The sequence below is a fragment of the Plodia interpunctella genome, chromosome 6, assembly GCF_027563975.2.
Source record: "Plodia interpunctella isolate USDA-ARS_2022_Savannah chromosome 6, ilPloInte3.2, whole genome shotgun sequence".
Classification (NCBI taxonomy): Eukaryota; Metazoa; Arthropoda; class Insecta; order Lepidoptera; family Pyralidae; genus Plodia; species Plodia interpunctella.
The window spans coordinates 10,410,296-10,430,865 of NC_071299.1; the positions used below are offsets into that span (position 1 = coordinate 10,410,296).

At 38.1% G+C, this 20,570-nt stretch overlaps 1 protein-coding gene across 2 annotated transcripts in view; it reads left to right on the forward strand.

Moving 5' to 3' along the window:
• The window catches only part of LOC128670666 (uncharacterized protein), a 38,685-nt gene that overhangs the window by 3,552 nt on the left and 14,563 nt on the right, over positions 1-20,570 (forward strand). The window contains exons 5-25 of one of the 2 annotated variants that reach the window (XM_053746507.1): positions 115-240; positions 1,614-1,725; positions 2,970-3,109; positions 3,960-4,056; positions 5,087-5,176; positions 5,967-6,052; positions 6,482-6,594; positions 7,354-7,509; positions 9,145-9,226; positions 9,808-9,924; positions 10,543-10,696; positions 11,507-11,653; positions 12,330-12,504; positions 13,100-13,317; positions 13,930-14,089; positions 15,026-15,136; positions 15,607-15,830; positions 16,250-16,357; positions 16,792-16,905; positions 17,535-17,649; positions 18,388-18,571. In XM_053746507.1, the coding sequence (XP_053602482.1) occupies positions 115-240; positions 1,614-1,725; positions 2,970-3,109; positions 3,960-4,056; positions 5,087-5,176; positions 5,967-6,052; positions 6,482-6,594; positions 7,354-7,509; positions 9,145-9,226; positions 9,808-9,924; positions 10,543-10,696; positions 11,507-11,653; positions 12,330-12,504; positions 13,100-13,317; positions 13,930-14,089; positions 15,026-15,136; positions 15,607-15,830; positions 16,250-16,357; positions 16,792-16,905; positions 17,535-17,649; positions 18,388-18,571 (2,829 nt within the window). The remainder of the gene's footprint in view (positions 1-114; positions 241-1,613; positions 1,726-2,969; positions 3,110-3,959; positions 4,057-5,086; positions 5,177-5,966; positions 6,053-6,481; positions 6,595-7,353; positions 7,510-9,144; positions 9,227-9,807; positions 9,925-10,542; positions 10,697-11,506; positions 11,654-12,329; positions 12,505-13,099; positions 13,318-13,929; positions 14,090-15,025; positions 15,137-15,606; positions 15,831-16,249; positions 16,358-16,791; positions 16,906-17,534; positions 17,650-18,387; positions 18,572-20,570) is intronic. The other variant, XM_053746508.1, reaches the window with a different exon arrangement.

Consider the following 20,570-nt stretch of genomic DNA (forward strand, 5'->3'; position numbering starts at 1 on the left):
CACGAATAGGATTCGAACCTGGGACCTTTCAGTTCACAGGCGGGCGTCTTAACCATTACACCGCCACCGCTTCAGAAAACGCAGAAGAAAGTTTAACCCTTAGTAATGTTCCAGACTATTAATGTTGGTGATGCCGGTACTGGGCGACATAAAGGAGGCGGAATTTAACCTGAAGGAGAAACCTAAACTTGCAGCCCTAGTGCTCAAGTTCGCTACAGACGTGCTGCTATTGCCATATAGGTATAAATTACTATCACTTTTCTTGAACAGTCTTATTTGGGTGTTTCGCAGAGCATACAACAATTTTTCAAATTTTAACAAAGACAAGAATATTTTACTATTAATACTGTACAGTAATTACTCTGTAATGACAATTTTATGAATTATTGATTTTGGAAATGATTCCTTCCTAAAGAAAATTGACGGATTGTAATGACCCCATAGGCTTGAGGGTCGTGATCGTTACGTGATATGAAACACACAATAACTCTCTTGACACTATTGTTGGAGTGGTGTGCCATTGCCTTTTAAGTAATTTAAGTTCACGTCGGATTTATCAATTTAGGTTAACTATAAGGTGGAACTTCTATTGAAATAATATATGTGTTAGTACTATGCATGTTCACGACTGGTTCAAAACTTATTAGATGGACGCAGCTAACACGACACGTACACACCTGTGTCACTCATGCATCCCGTGTACACTCACACGCAGATCACATCGCACTACATTCCTAAATATAAAAGTAAACACTGCATATTGTATACATTGTGTCCGTACACCCTTCTCCATTTCACAAGTTGATTATTAAACCAGTGTGCAGGTTTCCTCGCGATGTTTTCCGGAAATTCGCCGCGTTCACCGGAAACAGGTGGTGGTCGATGAAAACAATACATGAGTCAGATTGGTATACAAATTCATGTGGCACGAATAGGTTTCGAATCTGGAACCTTTCGATCTACAGGTCTTAACCACTACACCACCAGTGCTTCACTACTTCACTACACAGTATAAAATAGAGGCGGTGGCCGCATCTGTCCGTTTCTCCCGCTGTCTGTCTGTCCTATAAGCTTAGATCATTAATAAGTATGCAACGATTTTTTTCAATAGACAGAGTGATTTAAGAGGTATATACTAGTCCATACTAATATTAAAGAGAGAAAATATTTGTATTTTTGTTTAAAACTACTGTACCGATTTCGATGAAATTTGACATATCGATACGAAACCTTCTGGAGTGACATAAAAAATCATTTATTTCAGACTTTTGAGGTGGCATAAGCTACTTTTTTATTATAGTTTTACCCGAGCGAAGCCGGGACGGGACGCTAATATATACTATTATTATAAAAAGGCAAGCGTTTGTGAGTTTGTATGTTTGAGCCGGGTATTCTCCGAAACTGCCGAACCGATTTCAAAAATTCTTTCACCATTACAAATGTACATAAATCCAATACAGGCTATATTTTATTGGTAATTTTATGGGTCTTTGTTACCAGCTAAATAAATTGATTTTTTTTATTTATCTAAAAATTCCCAAGAGGTCGAAGCCCCGGGCAACGATATCTAGTGATATTAATAATTGTGGTATAATACTTTTTGTTTATCACAGAGCGCTGCCGAACTCCGCCGAGTGCGAGTTCCAAGTGCCGGCGGGTTTGAGCGCCAACACGTTCAAGCGTCTCGTGGGTAAGAACCAACTGAACCCCAACCAATTGGAAGAGGTGAGTCTATCAAGCTCGTTTGATTCTTAACTAGCTGTTGTCTGCAACTCCGCCCGCGGTATATTCGAATATTTGACACTGGGTCATTATAATATGGTACTTACTAGCTTTTGCCCACAGCTTCATATGTGAGTTAAAATCCGTTTCCCGTGGCAATTTCAGGAAATCCCTTCTTAGTGGTCCCCTACACTATCCTAGGTTCCTAGGACATACACCAAATTTCAGTGTTCTACGCCTAGTAGTTTCGGCTGTGCGTTGTCTGTCAGTCAGTCACTCAGTAACACAAGAGTTTTATATATATATTGATAAGTATCTATTCCAAATTTTATCAAAATTTACCCAACGGTTTAGCCGTGAAAGCGTCACAGACAGACTTTCACATTTATGTTTCATATTCATATATATTTATTATCCCGTAGTCGAATTAACGAATTTTGAATTTGATTCGATTTATTTTAAATCGAGTAATTTTTTGTCTTCTTTTGTTTTGTTGTACTTTATGGCAACATCTGCTATATCTGTTCGATCTAATGGTCGACTGGTAGATGCCATATGGTAATATATGCCAAAAATCCACCTTTTGCACATAATATTTTTTTAACCTCCGACGCAAAAATATAACGGTGTTATAAGTTTGACCGCTAAGTGTGTCTGTCTGTCTGTGTACGTGGCACCGTAGCTCATCAACGGGTGAACCGATTTGTATGCGATATTTTTTTATTTGATAACTAATCTTGAAGCGGTGTTTTTTAGATATGTTTGATCAAAATCAGTTCAGCCGTTCAAAAGTTATAGCGAAATGACTATTGAAAGTCGGGGTTTTTTTAATTTGAACTTATTTGTAATTTTGTGCAATGTTAATTACTATTTAATATGAAAAATTGACGTGAAAAAGTGCCTGTGAAGGTTTTCTGAATAAGTGATTTGAATTTGAATGAAGTTTTTAAATAAAATAAATAAATTGATTAGTTAAGAATACCTACTACTCTCTCTAATGAAAATACTGTACGTCGGCGTAAGACGTAAAGAGATGAATTAATTCAGCCGAACTGGCATGGTCTCGATAGCTCTGTGGTCAAGAGCACTGTCCCGGATAGACACGGGCGCGGGTTCAATTCCCGCTCGATTCTAGAATTTTTTCATCTCATTATTATTTTCAACAATAAGTTAAAAAGCATATGTGACATGTAGATTTGTAGGTATATAACAAATCCAAAAATTTATATAAATAATTTCGTCCACAGATGAAGCTATCGATAGTGAATTTCATCAGCAAGGATATCTTCAACACGCGCGACACCGTCCTGCCGCTGGTGGTGGCCGCCGCCGACTCCAGGTTCAGTATCGCCAACCACGCCAACAGCCCTCTCATCACTGCTACCAGGTGATTATCGTATTTCGATTTGATTTTGACACAGTCTTATTAATGCTAAAGTATTAAATTCTAGATGTTGAGTGGCTTTTTCATACATAATGTTGAGGAACTAAAAAGGTTATTGTCATTACTATTGTTATTATTGCCGACCTCGGTGGCGCAGTGGTAAAGTTCTTGCCACTGATCTGAAAGGCCCCGGGTTCGATCCCAGGTCGGGTTATGATGGAAAATTATATTTTTCTGATTGGCCCCGGTCTTGGATGTTTATCTATGTATGTATTTGTTATAAAATATAGTATCGTTGAGTTAGTATCCCATAACAACAATACCAGCCCCACCCACCCATAAAAACCATACAAGTCTCGAACATACTTTGTGGCTAGCTCAATCTGTGTGATTTGTCCTAATCCGGCGATAATTATTTATTATAAAAGTCTTTTTAACATGCCTTTATATGTTCGTTAGAGTGAGTCATATCTTCCAAATTAAAAAGTCATATTAAATTCCTCATATAACTAATATTATAAATGCGAAAATTTGTTTGTTTATTACCTCTTCACATTTTATCCACCAATACTTTATATTATTACCAATCTTCTTGAAATTTTGCATACATGTAGTTTGACGTATGGAGAAGGACATAAGGTACCTTCCAGGAAAATTACAGGAAATAATTGTTCCCGTGCGAAATTACGCAGGCGAAGCCACGAAAAGCTAGTCACGCTATATATCGGTCAAAGTCGCGTGAAAATCCGTGCATTAGTTTTTGAGTTTATCGCGAACATGCAGACAGGCGCGGCATAGGAGTTTATAATAAGTAGGATTAAGGATGTAAAGTTGTGTACAATTTGACGTTTAGTTCCGTGGAGTGGTCGCAGCCCGCGGTGGTGGCGCCACTGTACTCGCTGTACCTGGGCACGTGGGGGGGGCTCAAAGTGCCCCCGGACGACCGCAAGGTTTGTTAAATCCCATTTGTAATATTTTATAGGGGAAAGTTTGTATGTTTGTTACTTCAAACGGCTGGGCTGTTTTTTGTGAATTTTGGTAATGGTTATACCTTGGATTAACACATACTTTTTGTCACGAAAGTACATACGCGATTCCCATAGGATGCGGTCAAAAAGTCTGATAAGTAAATGGCGCTTTATAAAATAGCGGTGCGAGGCATAAAATAAAAGAAATAAATATTAAAATTGATAATTTAATAAAACCGCCGGCTGCAGTTAGTATAATAATAATATTTGCATAAACTTTAGTCGCACATGCATGGCAAGATCTACAAGACGGTGATCAGACCTGTTGTTTTGTATTGTTCGGAATGTTGGGCCACCAAGGTGACGGACGAAACGCGACTGCATGTGGCGGAGATGAGAAGGATGGATAAGATAAGGAACGAATATGTGAGAGTAAGTCTCAAGGCAGCACCAATCATAGGAAAATTGGAAAGTAATTGGCTTCGATGGTATGGTCACGTTATGAGAAGGGAGCAAAATAATATTGTAAGAAAGGTTATGGATGTAAAATTGTATGGGAAAAGAAATAGGGGAAGAAGGAAGAAGATGTGGATTGAGTGCGTCAGGCAGGACATGGCTAAAAAGGAAGTAACATATCGGTTAACATCAGACAGGGAGAAGTGGAGGAGACTGACATGCTGTACCGACCACACATAAAGTGGGATAAGGGTAGGCTGATGATGTACACGCATATGTCTCATCAGTAGCCATTTTAATGTTTAGTATTTGTCAAAACACTACAAACTACTGGCATTTCGGAACGACCGCTGCTCAGAAGAAAATGCCGAAAGAAAAGTCATTTAAAAAGTGCTGCTCCCTATCATGCCAGAATGGCTTACCATTATTGTTTTTTACATGTTTTGTTTGTAAACTGTTTATTGCACAGAGAAAACACATACAAAAAAAGAAGAATTTGATTAAAGTGTTTTGTAAAGTATCCAATAAAAGCTTTTTTCATTTTTTTATATTTCAGGTACCGGCATGCACTCGGCTGCGTTTGAAATTAATTCAGTACTTAAACAAAGCCACTGGACCCGCCATCATGTTCCCGCATTGTGTTCAGGTATTTCTGTCTGTTTGTTACTAATTTGTAAAGAATTTCTGAAAACCTATTAAAACTGCACACTACCGGCTGCACACTACACTCTACCGGCTGCACACTACACACTACCGGCTGCACACTACACACTGCCGGCTGCACACTACACACTGCCGGCTGCACACTACACACTGCCGGCTGCACACTACACACTGCCGGCTGCACACTACACACTGCCGGCTGCACACTACACACTGCCGGCTGCACACTACACACTGCCGGCTGCACACTACACACTGCCGGCTGCACACTACACACTGCCGGCTGCACACTACACACTGCCGGCTGCACACTATCGCCGGATAGCAGACGCGAATCCATGAACATTGCGTCGTTTGTATGAGTGCTTTATTTACCAGTTAATAGTCTTAAGAGTGTGGAAACCTAGCGGTAATCTATGAAAATATCAATATACGCCTATGAGATTTGAATATCCAAAGGGCTTAAGTAGGATTCGAACCTGGGCCTTTCCGTCTCCGGTAGGCGTCTCAACCACTCCACCACCACAGTTTCAGTCCTTAACACTAAAGGATATCGAGATATCTAGTATCTAATAATCATCGAGATATCTATCTATACTATTATTATAAAGAGGTAAGCGTTTGTGAGTTTGTATGTTCGAAACTACCGAACCGATTTCAAAAATTCTTTCACCATTCGAAAGGTACATTATTCAAGATTGCTATAGGCTATATTTTATCTCAAAATTCCTACGGAAGCGAAGCCCCGGGACTCATTTTATGTTTATATACAGGTGGTGTTTTCATCGCTGTTCGATCCGAACACCAATTCTCGTCTCAGAAACTTGGCGCTCATGTTCTTACTAAACGTCGTCAACAGGTAACTATTTTACAAGCTATAATTTAGTTTCACCTGTCTCTATCAACATAGAGACTCTATGCTTGTCTGTCTTTAATCAAGTCTTGCAAATTAGATTTTTCCTATATATATAGGAGAAATCTAACTTGCAAGATTTACAAGTTGCAGACAGACAAGTAAACATAGGGACGGGCGAAACTAATATATACATACATAGGTATATGCAATTGTGTATGTACATACATACATATATGCAATTCTGTTTCAATGGAGAAGGACATAGGGAAAATGATCTTTTTCTGATTGGCCCGGGTCTTGGATGTTTATCTATATATGTATTTGTTATAAAATATAGTATCGTTGAGTTAGTATCCCATAACACAAGTCTCGAACTTACTTTGGGACTAGCTCAATCTGTGTTATTTGTCCCAATATATTTATTTATTTTAGCGGAGACGAGACTCAACTGAAGAAAGTAGCTACAGTGTTTCTCCAGGGTTTGCTCAAATTGATCCGCTCAGAGGAATATCTCGAACATCAACCCAAAGCTTACATGTGTCTTGGTAAGTTGTATTTATTTATATACTTGCTACGCCCCGGAGCTTTGCTCCCGTGGGAATTTAGGGATAAAAGTACTATTATGTGTTATTCCAGGTTATAATCATGCGCCGAATTTCATAACAATCTGTCACGTAGATTTTGCGTGAAAGAGTGACAAACATGCAAACATAAATAAAATTTATGTAAACACTAGCTGTCGCCCGCGACTCCGCTCACGGCAGAAATAGTCATGTGTTTTTATATAAGGTTTTATTTCAGAGATTGGGGGATTTTACAACCTTTTAGTTAAATACTTCGGTGGAATTTCATCTGTTTTGCAACTCAATTTTGAAGCAGAAATCTTTAATCGATTAAACTGAAAGTTTGTACGCGCGTTTAGTTCGGATGACAATGCATTGTTAACATAAACATGACCAGATTGTGCACCCAGGAATGGCTCCCGACGAGGGTACTGCTCAACGGTATACTGCACCTACATTATTTTTTGTTACGCATTGAATGTAATAAGATCTCACTGACTACAATAAAAGCTTGTGTCAAATATGTCAGGGTTTTGTAAAAAAAAAAAATCTTATTTTGTTTTACGGATCGATAGTGTAGTCATTATCAAGGCGCAAAACTATCAATACTTACAATATTAGTATTATCGGCAAAATGGTTCCAGACAACCGGGAAATAAAAATAGTCCTATCAATATTTCGACTGTTGGCGGACTGTTTCAATCAAATCGATCAATAATCGATAAAATATTCTCCATCCAGGCAGACTGGCCATGAAGTGTCCGGACAGCATCAACAACCAGTTCGCGTTGCTGGAGGAGCTGGTGAAGAAGATTCCTGAAGCGACTCCTGAGGTGAAGACGGCACTGCGGGACGCGTTACTCGAGATGGCAAACTCCTTCAAGATATCACCTGATGGTAATCCCTTTTTTAGAATATAATCATTTATTTGCAAGATTTGCATAGATCTTAAAGTCAAATGTAACCAACAACAATCAATAATAGTAAATAAATAAATATATTAGGACAAATCACACAGATTGAGCTAGCCCCAAAGTAAGTTCGAGACTTGTGTTATGGGATACTAGCTCAACGATAGATAAACATCCAAGACCCGGGCCAATCAGAAAAAGATCATTTTCCATCTTGACCCGACCGGGGATCGAACCCGGGACCTCTCGGTTCAGAGGCAAGCACTTTACCACTGCGCCATCGAGGTCGTCGAGTACGCATTTATATTACATTTATACAATAACAAAACATAAAAATTCAATGTTTACCGTTTATGTACTCTATAATACTATAAAATATTTTTTCATTCAACCATTCCGTCATGTTTTTTGGAAATTATTTTTATCAGTCAGTTTTATACTATTTGGTAGCTTTTTAATATTTAAGTATTTTTATACCTTTATACTTCCAAGCAGGCATGGGGCCCACCTGATGTTAAGTGGTTACCGCAGCTTAACATCAGTGTGTGTGGTGCGACTTTGATATCTTTCTTTATAGATAGTATATATATGTATATACCACTCGATCGACTCAACGTTTATAATCATCATAATGATTATAATCATTGAGTCGATTATAAATTTAAAAAAAATTAAGAGGACATTACTTTTTTAGATTTTTTGGTACAAAAGTTGAAATAAGTAAATATACTTACTATTTATATAATTGTCGATTTCGAAATTCCGGGACTTTTGTTTTTCGATATAAAAGTGCATTCCACATTGGTAGGGCGTGTAAATAGTCCTACCTGTGGTTGTGATTGGTTTAAATACAACGACGAAAGGCGTTATTGGGCGGAGGGAAATTGGTGAAAGAACGGACCACTAGGACCAACAAAAATATCCAGCACTGACCTTCAGATCTGCCTTCCTTATCAAGATCCTCAATCTGATGAGCTGCTGTGTTCAGTGGTGGCTGCTATCTCTGGCTGTTAAATGTCGTACCGGCACTTGGATAAAGTTCAGACACTGCAGTGTTATATAGTCCATGTAGGATCCACAATTTCACACACCACTTCATAAAAGGCACATGGAAATGCCGTGCGGGTCACATATATGACGAAAAATGCGAAATTATAATATAATTAAAGGGAGCAATTGGAGCTCGATGCGGCGCGAAACATTCAAGCGAAGAGAAGAAAAAAAATATGGCGGGCGTTCTCTCACGCAGTGACCTTTTGCCGCGAAAAGCGACATCTGTCAAATTCCAACAGAATCCTAATGCACGCTGGATAAAATCTCGTAGCGCTAGCGGTCCATAAAATTAAAAAAAAATAACATAAATAGGGAATAGATGACGACTGCGTCACCACATATTAGCCAATCAACATATTAAAATAATTAAATATATGGTTATATTTAATACCCGATTTTGTTCTATAGTAAAAGAAACTAAATTTGTCAATTCCGAAATCCCGGGAAATCAAAAGCGCATTCCATCATAGCCAACGCCTCAACTTTAGGTTATTTACCTAAAGTTAAGGCGTTGGCTATGATACAGTCGAAATGAAGAAGATCAAGTGATATGTGTGTCCTCGTGCAGAGACGTCGTCAGCGTCGCGCATGGACGTGGACGAGCCGCTGCACGAGCCGCAAGCGCTGGCTCTGTTCGCTCTGCTCGACCTGTGAGTTGTCTTCTGTCTCTCTTCTTCACGCTCTTGTCTTATTCTTCACGGCTGAAGGCGTGGTGTGAAACACACACAACTGCTTTCTTGGCTCTATTCATGGAGTGATTTGCCATTGCCTTCTCCATTTCACATACAAGTCGATAATCGACCAGAGTGCAGGATTCCTCACGATGTTGTCATGAAATAAAGAAAACAAAATAGATATATATATGGACCGATAATACCTATACTTCCTTTTAACCGTGACTTCGCCCGTATGAATTCTCCCGCGGGAAGTATTTATTTAAATCATATTCCACAGTATTTTTTTGAAGACGAAAGGTCCTTTCGAAATTTCATGAAAATCGGTAGATTACATAAGGCGCGTATACAAACAAACTCACTTTGATTTAGTTGTAGTGCATACTAAAGTTCCTATTCGCAGAGACGTTTATCACAAATCCCGCTGGGATAATATATTTTTCGGGCTGAATGTTGCCTCTCCATACGCCTGACTGTATGTGCACACAATTTCCAAAAGATCGGTTGAGTATATAAAGCGTGAAGAGGTAACAAACAGATAGACAAACTTGTTACAGCTACATGCAAAGTGAGGAGTCAATGATACGTTATATCGCCATGCGGTATTCTTCCACTGTGTTCCCGCAGGACTATGTGCCGTCACGATACTTGCTGTTGTTGGCCAGTGGCGATAGGTAAGTCCATTCTCTCTCTCTCTATCGCTCTCTCTCTCTCTCTTTCTCTCTCATCTAAGCGCTTTCCCCCCCCCACCCCCCATTTCTTCATTATATATACCTGCTCGGAAAGAATTATATTATAGAATAAAAATAATAAGCCGTCGTTAATAAATGTGAACTTTGCAGGATGTAAACTTATTTTAACGAACCTATCGGTACGTAATACGTATCCTATTAAAATATTCCGACAGAAAAATCCTTACATATTATAAAACAAAGTCCTCTACCGCGTCTGTCTGTCTGTCTGTTCGCGAAAAGCTCAAAAACTGCTGCACAATATTATAAGTGTATAATTTATAATATTATGTTTTTATCCGACCGAAGCCGGGATGGGCTGCTAGTATATATATATATATATATATATATATATATATATATATATATATATATATATATATATATATATATATATATATATATATATATATATATATATATATATATTTAGCCACAGAGCGTCGGAGCCCAGTGTCCGCTTTCCTACTTTTTCTCTTCCACTTCGCACTCATTTCTCAGACCATAAATACATCATCACAAAATTTGAAATTTTTTGAAAAAATGCATTTAATTTTTCAGCCAAGACGAAATATCAAACGAAGCGCTAAAATGTCTATACGGTACATCTCGGCCGATAGAGATAGAGGACGTCGTCAACAATGTGAGCAAGAATGAGACAACAACAGTCAACATGGACGTTGATACCAACACGCGGGACAAGAATAGAATAGACGTTAGTATACCTTGACTATCGATAAACTTCGCCTTCTAATATTTCTGAAGTGTTCCTATTACAAAGCGGTAACCACTCGCCGAATTTTTAGTATACGTCTCTCTCTCTTTCATCTGAGTATTTTCCTGGCTCCTTACGCCGCCATATAGCGTCGGAGCCCAGAGTCCGCTTTCCTATTTTCATCTCCACTTCGCACAGTCGTCGGCATTTCTAGTAGTCAGACCATTGTCACGCATATCATCCTTGACGACATCAAGCCAGCATTTCTTGGGTTTGCCTTCTGCCAGGGGCGGGCGGAAACGACGTAGCCAGACATTTGTTCCCTACTTAATTGAGGTCTTACAGAATTTAATATGTGATAATTTTGAAGATATGTCTGTATGAGGACTTTCCTTTTTTCGTTTGTAATGATAAAAATGTTTTGGTCCAGCAACAGATGCGAAGTATTTTTCATTAAAGAAGTGACATTTTATTAAATTTAATTCACAATACACCAAAGTGGTTCACCTTGGTGTTCCGTGGTTAACTTTATTTACGCCTGGTTCAATCCTTTCTGACCTGTGGAACACCATAGTGTTCCACGGTTAACTTTTTGTATCCCTGGTTCACCCAGGTGTTCTACGGTTAACTTTATTTGCCCTTGTTCACCTTGGTGTTTCTAGATATGTTATGATATGTGAAGGGCGCGTCAATGAAACAAGCGGGTTAGCTCAAGACTGATCCATTTATTGACCGATGTTAATTTACCAACTATATAGTGTTATAAATATCATCATAAGATACATTTTCTGAACCCTTGTTTCATTGTAGGAGGTGGAATTGAAAGTGCCTCGTTTCAAGACGGTTGTGAACTATGTGTGGGACCAGATGCAGAAGAGGAAGAACGGCACCAACTCTAAACATAGGTTTGTGATCGGGAATCAGGTGTTGCAGTTCCATCCGCTGACTTATCAAGAGGTAACATGTGTTTAATTTTTAAATGCTTACATTTAACTTGACTGGTATGTATGTTAAGTACAAATCTTGCAAGTTAAATTTGACCGAATTCCCGATGTACACATTAAGTTGAAATTTTTTATGTATTTTTTTTTATGTATAAAACAACATTAAAATGTTATTTTATTTTCTTATCCGTCTGATAGAAAAGGATTATGTGTTTTGCACAAATGTAGTATGTAATGTTCTTTATTATCTCATATGTTTCAAATATAAAATATATCGGTAGATAATTATAAAAAAACACAAACTATTGTATGTTAAGTTTAAAAAAAAATGTATTCATCTAAAAATTCTACAAGATATATCATGTTTTAAAAGAAATCTCTTTTAATGAAATCTTTCAAATGTTGTATTCAGTAAACTAAGTACAACATTTCGACAAAGAAATACTAGCTTTTGCCCACAACTTCGTATGTGAGTAAAAATCCGTTTCCCGTTGGAATTTAAAGAAATCCCTTCTTAGTGCTCCCCTACACTGTCCTAGGAACCTACACACCAAATTTCAGCAATCTGCGCCCAGTAGTTTCGGCTGTGCGTTGTCTGTCAGTCAGTCACTCGGTAACGCAAGAGTTTTGTATATATCGAAGATTGAAAAATATATTTTTCGATATATATTCGTATGTCTGTCTCACAGATTCTCCGCTATATGCGCATGTGTCTGAACCGTGACGCCAACCTGGCCGACTGCTCCAACCACCCCAACAACACCTCGCCGCAGCTCACCACGTACATTCGCGAACAATTGCTGGAGACTGAAGTTTTGGAGAGATACCTCGCAATGATCACTTCACTACTCACTGCGAGCCCTGGTAACATTATATTTTCGATCTTAACACCACTCCATAGAGTTCAATTTTCTACATCACTTTAAATATCTAAAAAAAAATATATGTTTTTAGGGTTCATTTATATGTATGTCAGTGCTTTTATTTCACCATAATTCTTAAACACCTTATCAGATAATGATATGTGAGGTTTTTGCCCACCCCGGCCACCAATACCATATATCCCGGGTGACATAGGCCGTTCACAACTTAACACTAAAGGGAGCCATTGATACACTGCACTGATTTTCAAACTAAACTTTATTAAACAAATTACTAATTGCATACATGAATGTAGAAAACAAAATCATAGCGCGTTTTAAATTCGGACAGTGCCATCTAGTGGCGCGCTACAGGAACTTTATTAATATAGGCTATGTGACGCCACTATATAATTAATATGGCGTACTATATTCATACACTGCAAACATAAATATAAAATTTTAACCAATATAATCGAGAGCCATCAAAGGGTTATGTAGTGTTCACCACTTCTGTCTTTGACTGTGTACATGTACTTGTAGAAAATTCGTCGAAATGAAATCGAACTAAACTGACTTCTGTTAAATTGGTGTTACAGATATCATGCCGCTAACATGTTTCCTGGACATAGTCGGTTGTGTTCCGGACAAAATGGCGGCCAAATACACAAACATGTTGCCTTACCTAAAGACAATATTCACGACCAGTACCAAGGAAGATGTCCGCGATACGGCGTCTCTCATTTACGCGATCATTACTGTGCACACCAGCGATAAGGCGACGATAGATAAACAGATCGCCGAGTTCGTGGTACAGGTATATTAAAATCTAATGTCAGACAACGAATGTATTAATTGTGTTCATTTATGCCGGTGACCGTGTTTATTGGAGACAAAAATGTAAAGCGGTTCTGGGCGCCGACGTACAACGACTGAAGAAGCAGCCAAGAAAACGCGCAGATGAGAGAGAGTAATTAGAATCAAATGTACATTCGCAGTAACCCAGAACCGTAGACAAATATCTGCGATCACAAGTGCAATTATTTGCCAACGCTGGGAATCGAATCCGGAACCTCCAGATTGCGTGATGACCACTACTCCGCGGGGATCGTCAAAAGTTAGTTTAAGTCATTTGAAGACAACTATAAAATTATGATGATTTAAAAGTGCTATGAATATTGTCTCATCATCTCTATTCTATGCTAATCTAAGCCACGTACAGTCAACAGCACATCGTGTTACGCTGCATGAACCTCTATGGCGCGGTAATAGCGGCGGGTTTGCAATGAATCTGGGTAGGTTGATATGCCGTTGACTGTACGACTTTAGTAATGTCACCTACCCATCCGTCTGCTGGCCTACCGACACTTTTTTCCCCTTTATGTTGCCTAAAATATTTACAAAATATTATATATTTGACCTTCGACAGGGTCAAGGGAACAAAAGTTTGGAGAGTCAGTGTGGGTATTTGAGTGCGTTCGCGCATATGTGTGAGCGGTGTATCATTTTGGCGAAGAGGGGGAAGTTTGGGGGGAAGGGGTTCAATGCGGCCAATTGGGAGCCTTACCAACAAGGGGTTATTTGTTTAGGTAAGTTTTCACGTTTTGTTGCTCAGTTAATATATGTTTAAATAATATTTATTTGTTATAACATTTGCGTTGTTTTATGAATTCAGATATTATCTAACAGGCAGTTTATTAATGAATTCGTTATTCTTCGTATTGTCTCGTTCTTTCAATACTGAAAAGGGAGAGAGGGATAAAACAAATAAAAACTACTCCATGCCTAATCAGAGAATTAAATTTTTGAATTAACCTTTGCGATTGTCCACAGAACTTTTTGTGTTTATTAATTCATTATATATTTTTTGTAATTTTGATTGTATTGTAGTATATGTAGTATTTGCCAAATTTCATTTATGTAATTTAATACATTGTTTTAAGATTATATGGACTAAGGACTGTGTGTGTGTGTGTAATATTTCAGTTTATACTATATAAGTTTTCTATTTATCCGATGCACTTTATCGCAGCACAATATATGTGGTTAACTGGTACAAATGCTGTATATGATGTTAAATCCACCATATGTAAACGTCCCTCAGCGATGTGATTAATGCCTCCAATATGATTCGCCTTCAATAAAAGACTATCGCTTTCGTGTTATTATACTAGCTAACACTCGTGTCAGATTTAATTGAAGTCGCCTAAACGCATCTGACGTGACTTTTACGACTAATTATCGCCATCTAGTGGCAGGTAGTCGCATACACACTAGGGAACTGAACTGTCCACCAGTGTGCAGGTTTCCTCACGATGTTTTCTTTCTCAAGGAAGCAAGTGGTGGTCTATGAAAACTACTATATATAAATCAGATTGGTATACAAACTCAGCAGGATACGAACCTGAGACCTTTCGATCCACAGGCGGGCGTTACACCACCACCCACCACCGCTTCCATTTTTATCATTTTTTTTGCATTATTTGTAATTTAGTGCGATAAAGTTTGAAGTAAATAAATTCCAGCCAACTTCCTGATCAGCCCGCAATCGCTGGTCGTGAACACGTCGTGTGGCGCCGTCGCGCTCCTGTGTCGGCGCTCGGGGCTGCCGCTGCCGAACACTTCTCCTAAACAAGGTAACATATTATATAGAAATACTAGCTTTTTCCAGCGGATTCGCCCGCGTGAATTTTCTACGGGAATATTTATTTTTTCGGGTTGAATACCCTTAGTCCTTTTCCGTACTTCAAACTACATGTATGCAAAATTTCAAGAACATTAAGTAAATAGAGCGTAAAAAGGTAACAAACAAACAAACAATTAGGATTAGAATGGAGAGCGGGAAGTGATTTTGTTTTATATGTATACTATTATTTTATTAAAGAGGTAAGCGTTTGTGACTTTGTGTGTTTAAGGCGGGTAATCTCCGAAACTACCGAACCGATTTCAATAATTGTTTCACCATTAGAAAGGTACATTATCCAAGATTAATAATCTTTAGGCTAATCTACTAATCTAAATGCTACATTTTATCTCAAAATTCCCACGGGACCGAAGCCCCGGGCAACATCTAGTCATGTATAATAATGATGTATTCCCCTTTCAGACGCGCTAATGCAAAGCGAGAACCCATTGAAAGCCACATGGGATTCAGACGACGTGGTCACGAAGTTCACGGTGGCCGAGCGCCTGTTCGCGATCGTCGGCAATGCCAAGCTACCCTCCAAAGTGAAGGAGAAGGCGCTTTACACCCTCGGACTGCTGTGTTGTGGCGAGCGATTGACCTTCGCTCAGCAGATTGTTAAGGGATTCTTACTAATGGCTAAGGATGTAAGTAGTCAAAAGTAGGATGTAAGGATGTAAAAGTCTTTAACCTGAGCAGTTTCCCACTTCTTACTCGGATATGAAGTGTCGGAGCCCAGGGCTCATGTTCCTGATATTACTCCTCCACATTAAGTACAATACATATTTATAAATATCACACTCGAACTCAAGCGTCAATCAAATTTTAACCTTATTGCTACTACGATAAGATTTTAAACCAGAAACACCAGTCGATGTTATCTCGGTCATAATAATTTTGTTCGAGTACGTTAACTGATAGCACACAAACTGTGCGTTTTACGATTGTAGCCCAAATATTTTATTTTTCAATCCGCTTACTGGGTCATGGCCTATCCTCCTTATCCAGGAAGTCCAGTGCCCCAGCAGTGGGTACATTAAAATGGCTGATGGCAATCTTGTTACAGAGCAAGGAGTTTGAGATACACCTACAGATCGGCGAGTCTCTAGTATTGTGCGTCGAAGGCGTCAATTCTAACGAAAATAGAGACTTGTGGACAGAGGTACCGAAAGAGGTAATTACATAATATATTTTTTTACAAGCTTGTGTTGGAAGACTATGTGTGGAAACCTTATGAAGGATATAATGCGCTGGCCGTGTCTCACTTTTATTCCATAATAGTCTAACTTTATATTGCAACTAGATGTTGCCCGGGGCTTCGTTCCCGTTGGAATTTTGAGATAAAATATAGCCTATAGCATCCTTCGAAGATGTATGTACCTTTCTAATAGTGATCTTTTTCAGATTGACATAGATCTTGGATGTTTATCTGTACATGTTATGTAACGTTGAGTTAGTATCCCGTAACACAAGTCTCGAAATTACTCTGGGGCCAACGCGATCTGTGTGATTTGTCCACATAAATTTATTTATTAAACTGTTCCAGTGCACTTTACACTGTGACTCTTTAAACTGAATGCTAACATCTTATGCCGTCTCATGTCCTAGGGTTCGCAGAAGGTACGGGACCATGATGCGTTGAAGGAAAATGATGATCTTTTAGAGTGGGTTCTGCACGAACTGTTCAAAATAGGGAAACACCCTCACCCGCATTCCAGACAAGTAAGTGTATGCTGTGTGCTATAATAACTATATTTATTTCTTCTCGTACAAAAACATGTATAATTGAACTATACGACAATGCTTAAATTTATGTATTACTAGCCGCGCCCCGGGGCTTCGCGCCCGTGGATATTTTGGGATAAAAGTACCCTATGTTTTATTCCAGGTTATTTTCTACCCTTGTACCAAATTTCATAACAATCGATCCAATAGATAATGCGTGAAGAGGTAACAAACAACTTACTTTCGCATTTATAATTATAATATTAGTTGAGATTATTTTATATACCCTTGATATATATGTATATATTATATAAAAAATATAAAAAATATATAATATAAATATATATATATATATATATATATATATATATATATAAAACTTGTAGTGTAAGTCACCAGGTCCCCACTTCACATAAATACAGACATTTAATAAAATTATGAAGGATATTTACTGTTAGCTATTTAACAAGTGTTTTAAGATTGTCTAGTATTCCTTATGGCTGTGGGTCGTGGTAATTGCGTGGAATGTAACACACACAACGACCTCCTGTGCAATTTATTAATGGAATGGTTTCATTTGACGTTATTTGTTGTCGACTTGTTTTTAAAACCGCTCTCATTTCCAGGCGACCAGTATTTGGCTACTGGCACTGTTGAAGAATTGCCCCGAGCGAGGGCCGATCAAGAACAAACTGCAGCAGTTACAGGACGTCTTCATGGACTATCTGTCTGAAAACAGCGGTAAGAGTCGTAGTACAGTTGAGCTTGAGGCCGTTGAACCTAAGTCACTGTACAGATGAACCTAAGTCACTGTACAGATGAACCTAAGTCACTGTACAGATGAACCTAAGTCACTGTACAGATGAACCTAAGTCACTGTACAGATGAACCTAAGTCACTGTACAGATGAACCTAAGTCACTGTACAGATGAACCTAACTCACTGTACAGATGAACCTAAGTCACTGTACAGATGAACCTAAGTCACTGTACAGATGAACCTAAGTCACTATACATATGAACCTAAATCACTGTTACAGTCAGGTTTATCTGCCCTCGACGGTACATATATCTTTTTATGTTTATACATACATGCCTTTTACAAAATGCAGTGGGAATTAATAAATATTTATATGCCTGCCTATACTTATATACTCTTATCTTTATCTATATAAAGACCGACCCTATGGTCGGTATAACATGTCAGACTCCTCCACTTTTCCTTATATGAGTAACATAATTGAATATATGTTATATGCTAACAGAACAAAATTAACTTTATTAATTAAAGTCTGATTGAACAACCCTAAAGTTTCTTTAACAATGCAAACATGAAGTTTTTAAAATTTATATATTTACAATAAAGGTGTGCAGCGTTTCATTTTTGGTCCGTTTTGCACAACACGCTGGGAGCATTTTATCTCAGCTAGCGTATTTGAACTACACACCATGTGATTATTTTTAACACGTTTACCTTCAGAAATCGTGCAAGACGTAGCCAGCAAAGGGCTGAGCTTAGTCTATCAGAATTCTGACGAAAGTCAGAGGCAAGCGCTAGTCGGGCAGATAGTGGAGCAATTGAGTAGCGGGAAACGAGCGGTGACTCAGGTCACTTCGGATACTCAGCTGTTTGAGGAGGGACAACTTGGCACTGCGCCTACGGGGTAAGAGGTTCATATTTTTTAATGACACAGAAATATATATATATATATATATATATAACATTATTTTTCTCTGTACATATATATATGTATGTATATATATTTAGAATATAACAATATAGCTGAGCGAGCTGTGCGCTGCGCGGCCGTCAGCCGCAGCCGACGTCGCTTCGCATTTACATATAGTGTGTACTTATATACCTCACTCGTCTGTACACGAAGACACACTCGCATCTTTTTACGACCGAGCAGCTGAAATGTCACATAGCTATCCTAACGATATTTTTCTGATATTGGGTGACTTTAATGTAACCAAGGCCCAATGTTATTTTGATTGCGATATAAATAGTATGAGAGCACAAAGTAGCACTGATTCAGTTACTTGTCTCACGATCGATTTTATGAATTTTTCTTTACTACAACAATATAATAATATATTTAATGTTAATAACAGACTTCTAGATTTTAGTATTCAGTAATAACAAATGCAAAATTACTAATCCATGCACGCCCTTAGTACCAGAAGACCCTCACTATAAAGCGCTAGATATATCTTTACCTTGTACTTATTCCAATTTTGTAGCCCTCGAGAATAGTAAATCGAAAAGAAAATTTTTCCACAACGCTGACTATGTTTCCATTAATCAGGATTTAAATGCAGTAGACTGGGATGCCATTATATCTCCTGTAAAGGATGTCAATGAGTCTGTTACAGATTTTTATAATGTTTTAGATAACCTAATAGATAAATACATGCGTTCAGGATACCATTTTAACAACCTTAAGTATCCACCGTGGTATAATAGTCCTTTGACTAAGCTCAGCAACGAGAAAAGAAAATATCATCATAAATGGAAAACTTACGGTAACTTGAGAGGATTACAGAACTTTTTCCTTACTTAGAAAAAGGCTACGTAAACTGGAACACAAACAATACACAAATTACATTACCCTGTGTGAAGATCGTATTAAAAATAACCCATCATATTTTTGGACTTACGTCAAATCAAAAAAACAATTAGGTGAAATCCCCAATATAATGTATAGCGTTAATAACGACTCACTCACTACAGGCAAAGATATTTGTGATGCATTTAACACCTATTTTCAGTCAGTTTTCGTGCAAGCCAGTGGCGAAAGACCAACCTTGGATTTGTCTTTGCAAGATAATTCCACCACAACCATTGATACAATAACTATAGATAAAGATAATATTGCTTACGAACTAAAACATATTAATTTACGTAAAAGTGCGGGTGCAGATGGTATCCCTTCGATTTTTATAAGTAAATGTGATGATGCTCTAACCTTGCCATTATATCTTATTTTCAAAAAATCTATTGAATCTGGAGTCTTTCCGGACAAATGGAAAAAAGCTTTAGTCACTCCTATACCCAAAACCAATCGACGTGACCTGATTTCTGAACATAGGCCTGTATCTAAATTAAGCAAATTTAGTCAAATCCTTGAAAGAATTGTCACTAAACAGATATTTAATGCTTTAAAGAATACCATCTCTCTTAACCAGCACGGATTTTTCAAAAATAGAAGTGTAGAAACTAACATGATCACTTTTGTTGATCATCTGACAAATGCTATGGAAAAAGGTGTGCAGGTGGATGTCGTGTACACCGATTTCTCTAAAGCATTCGATAAAATTAGCCATAATTTACTTATTTTTAAACTTGAGAAGGTCGGTGTACATGGCAACTTACTCAGATGGATCGACTCTTATATCAGAAATCGAAGTCAAGCTGTATGCGTTAAAGGGTTTTGTTCCAGTTTCTTGCCTATCTCATCAGGTGTACCTCAAGGTTCTCACCTGGGCCCGACCTTGTTTACCATATATATTAATGATTTGGACATTAATCTCGACAATACAAATAAATTATTTTACGCTGACGATACCAAACTCTTCCGAGTTGTTGCTGGTATCGATGATTGTAATAAGATCCAACAAGATTTACATTCATTGGTTAAATACTGTGATCAAAATCAATTA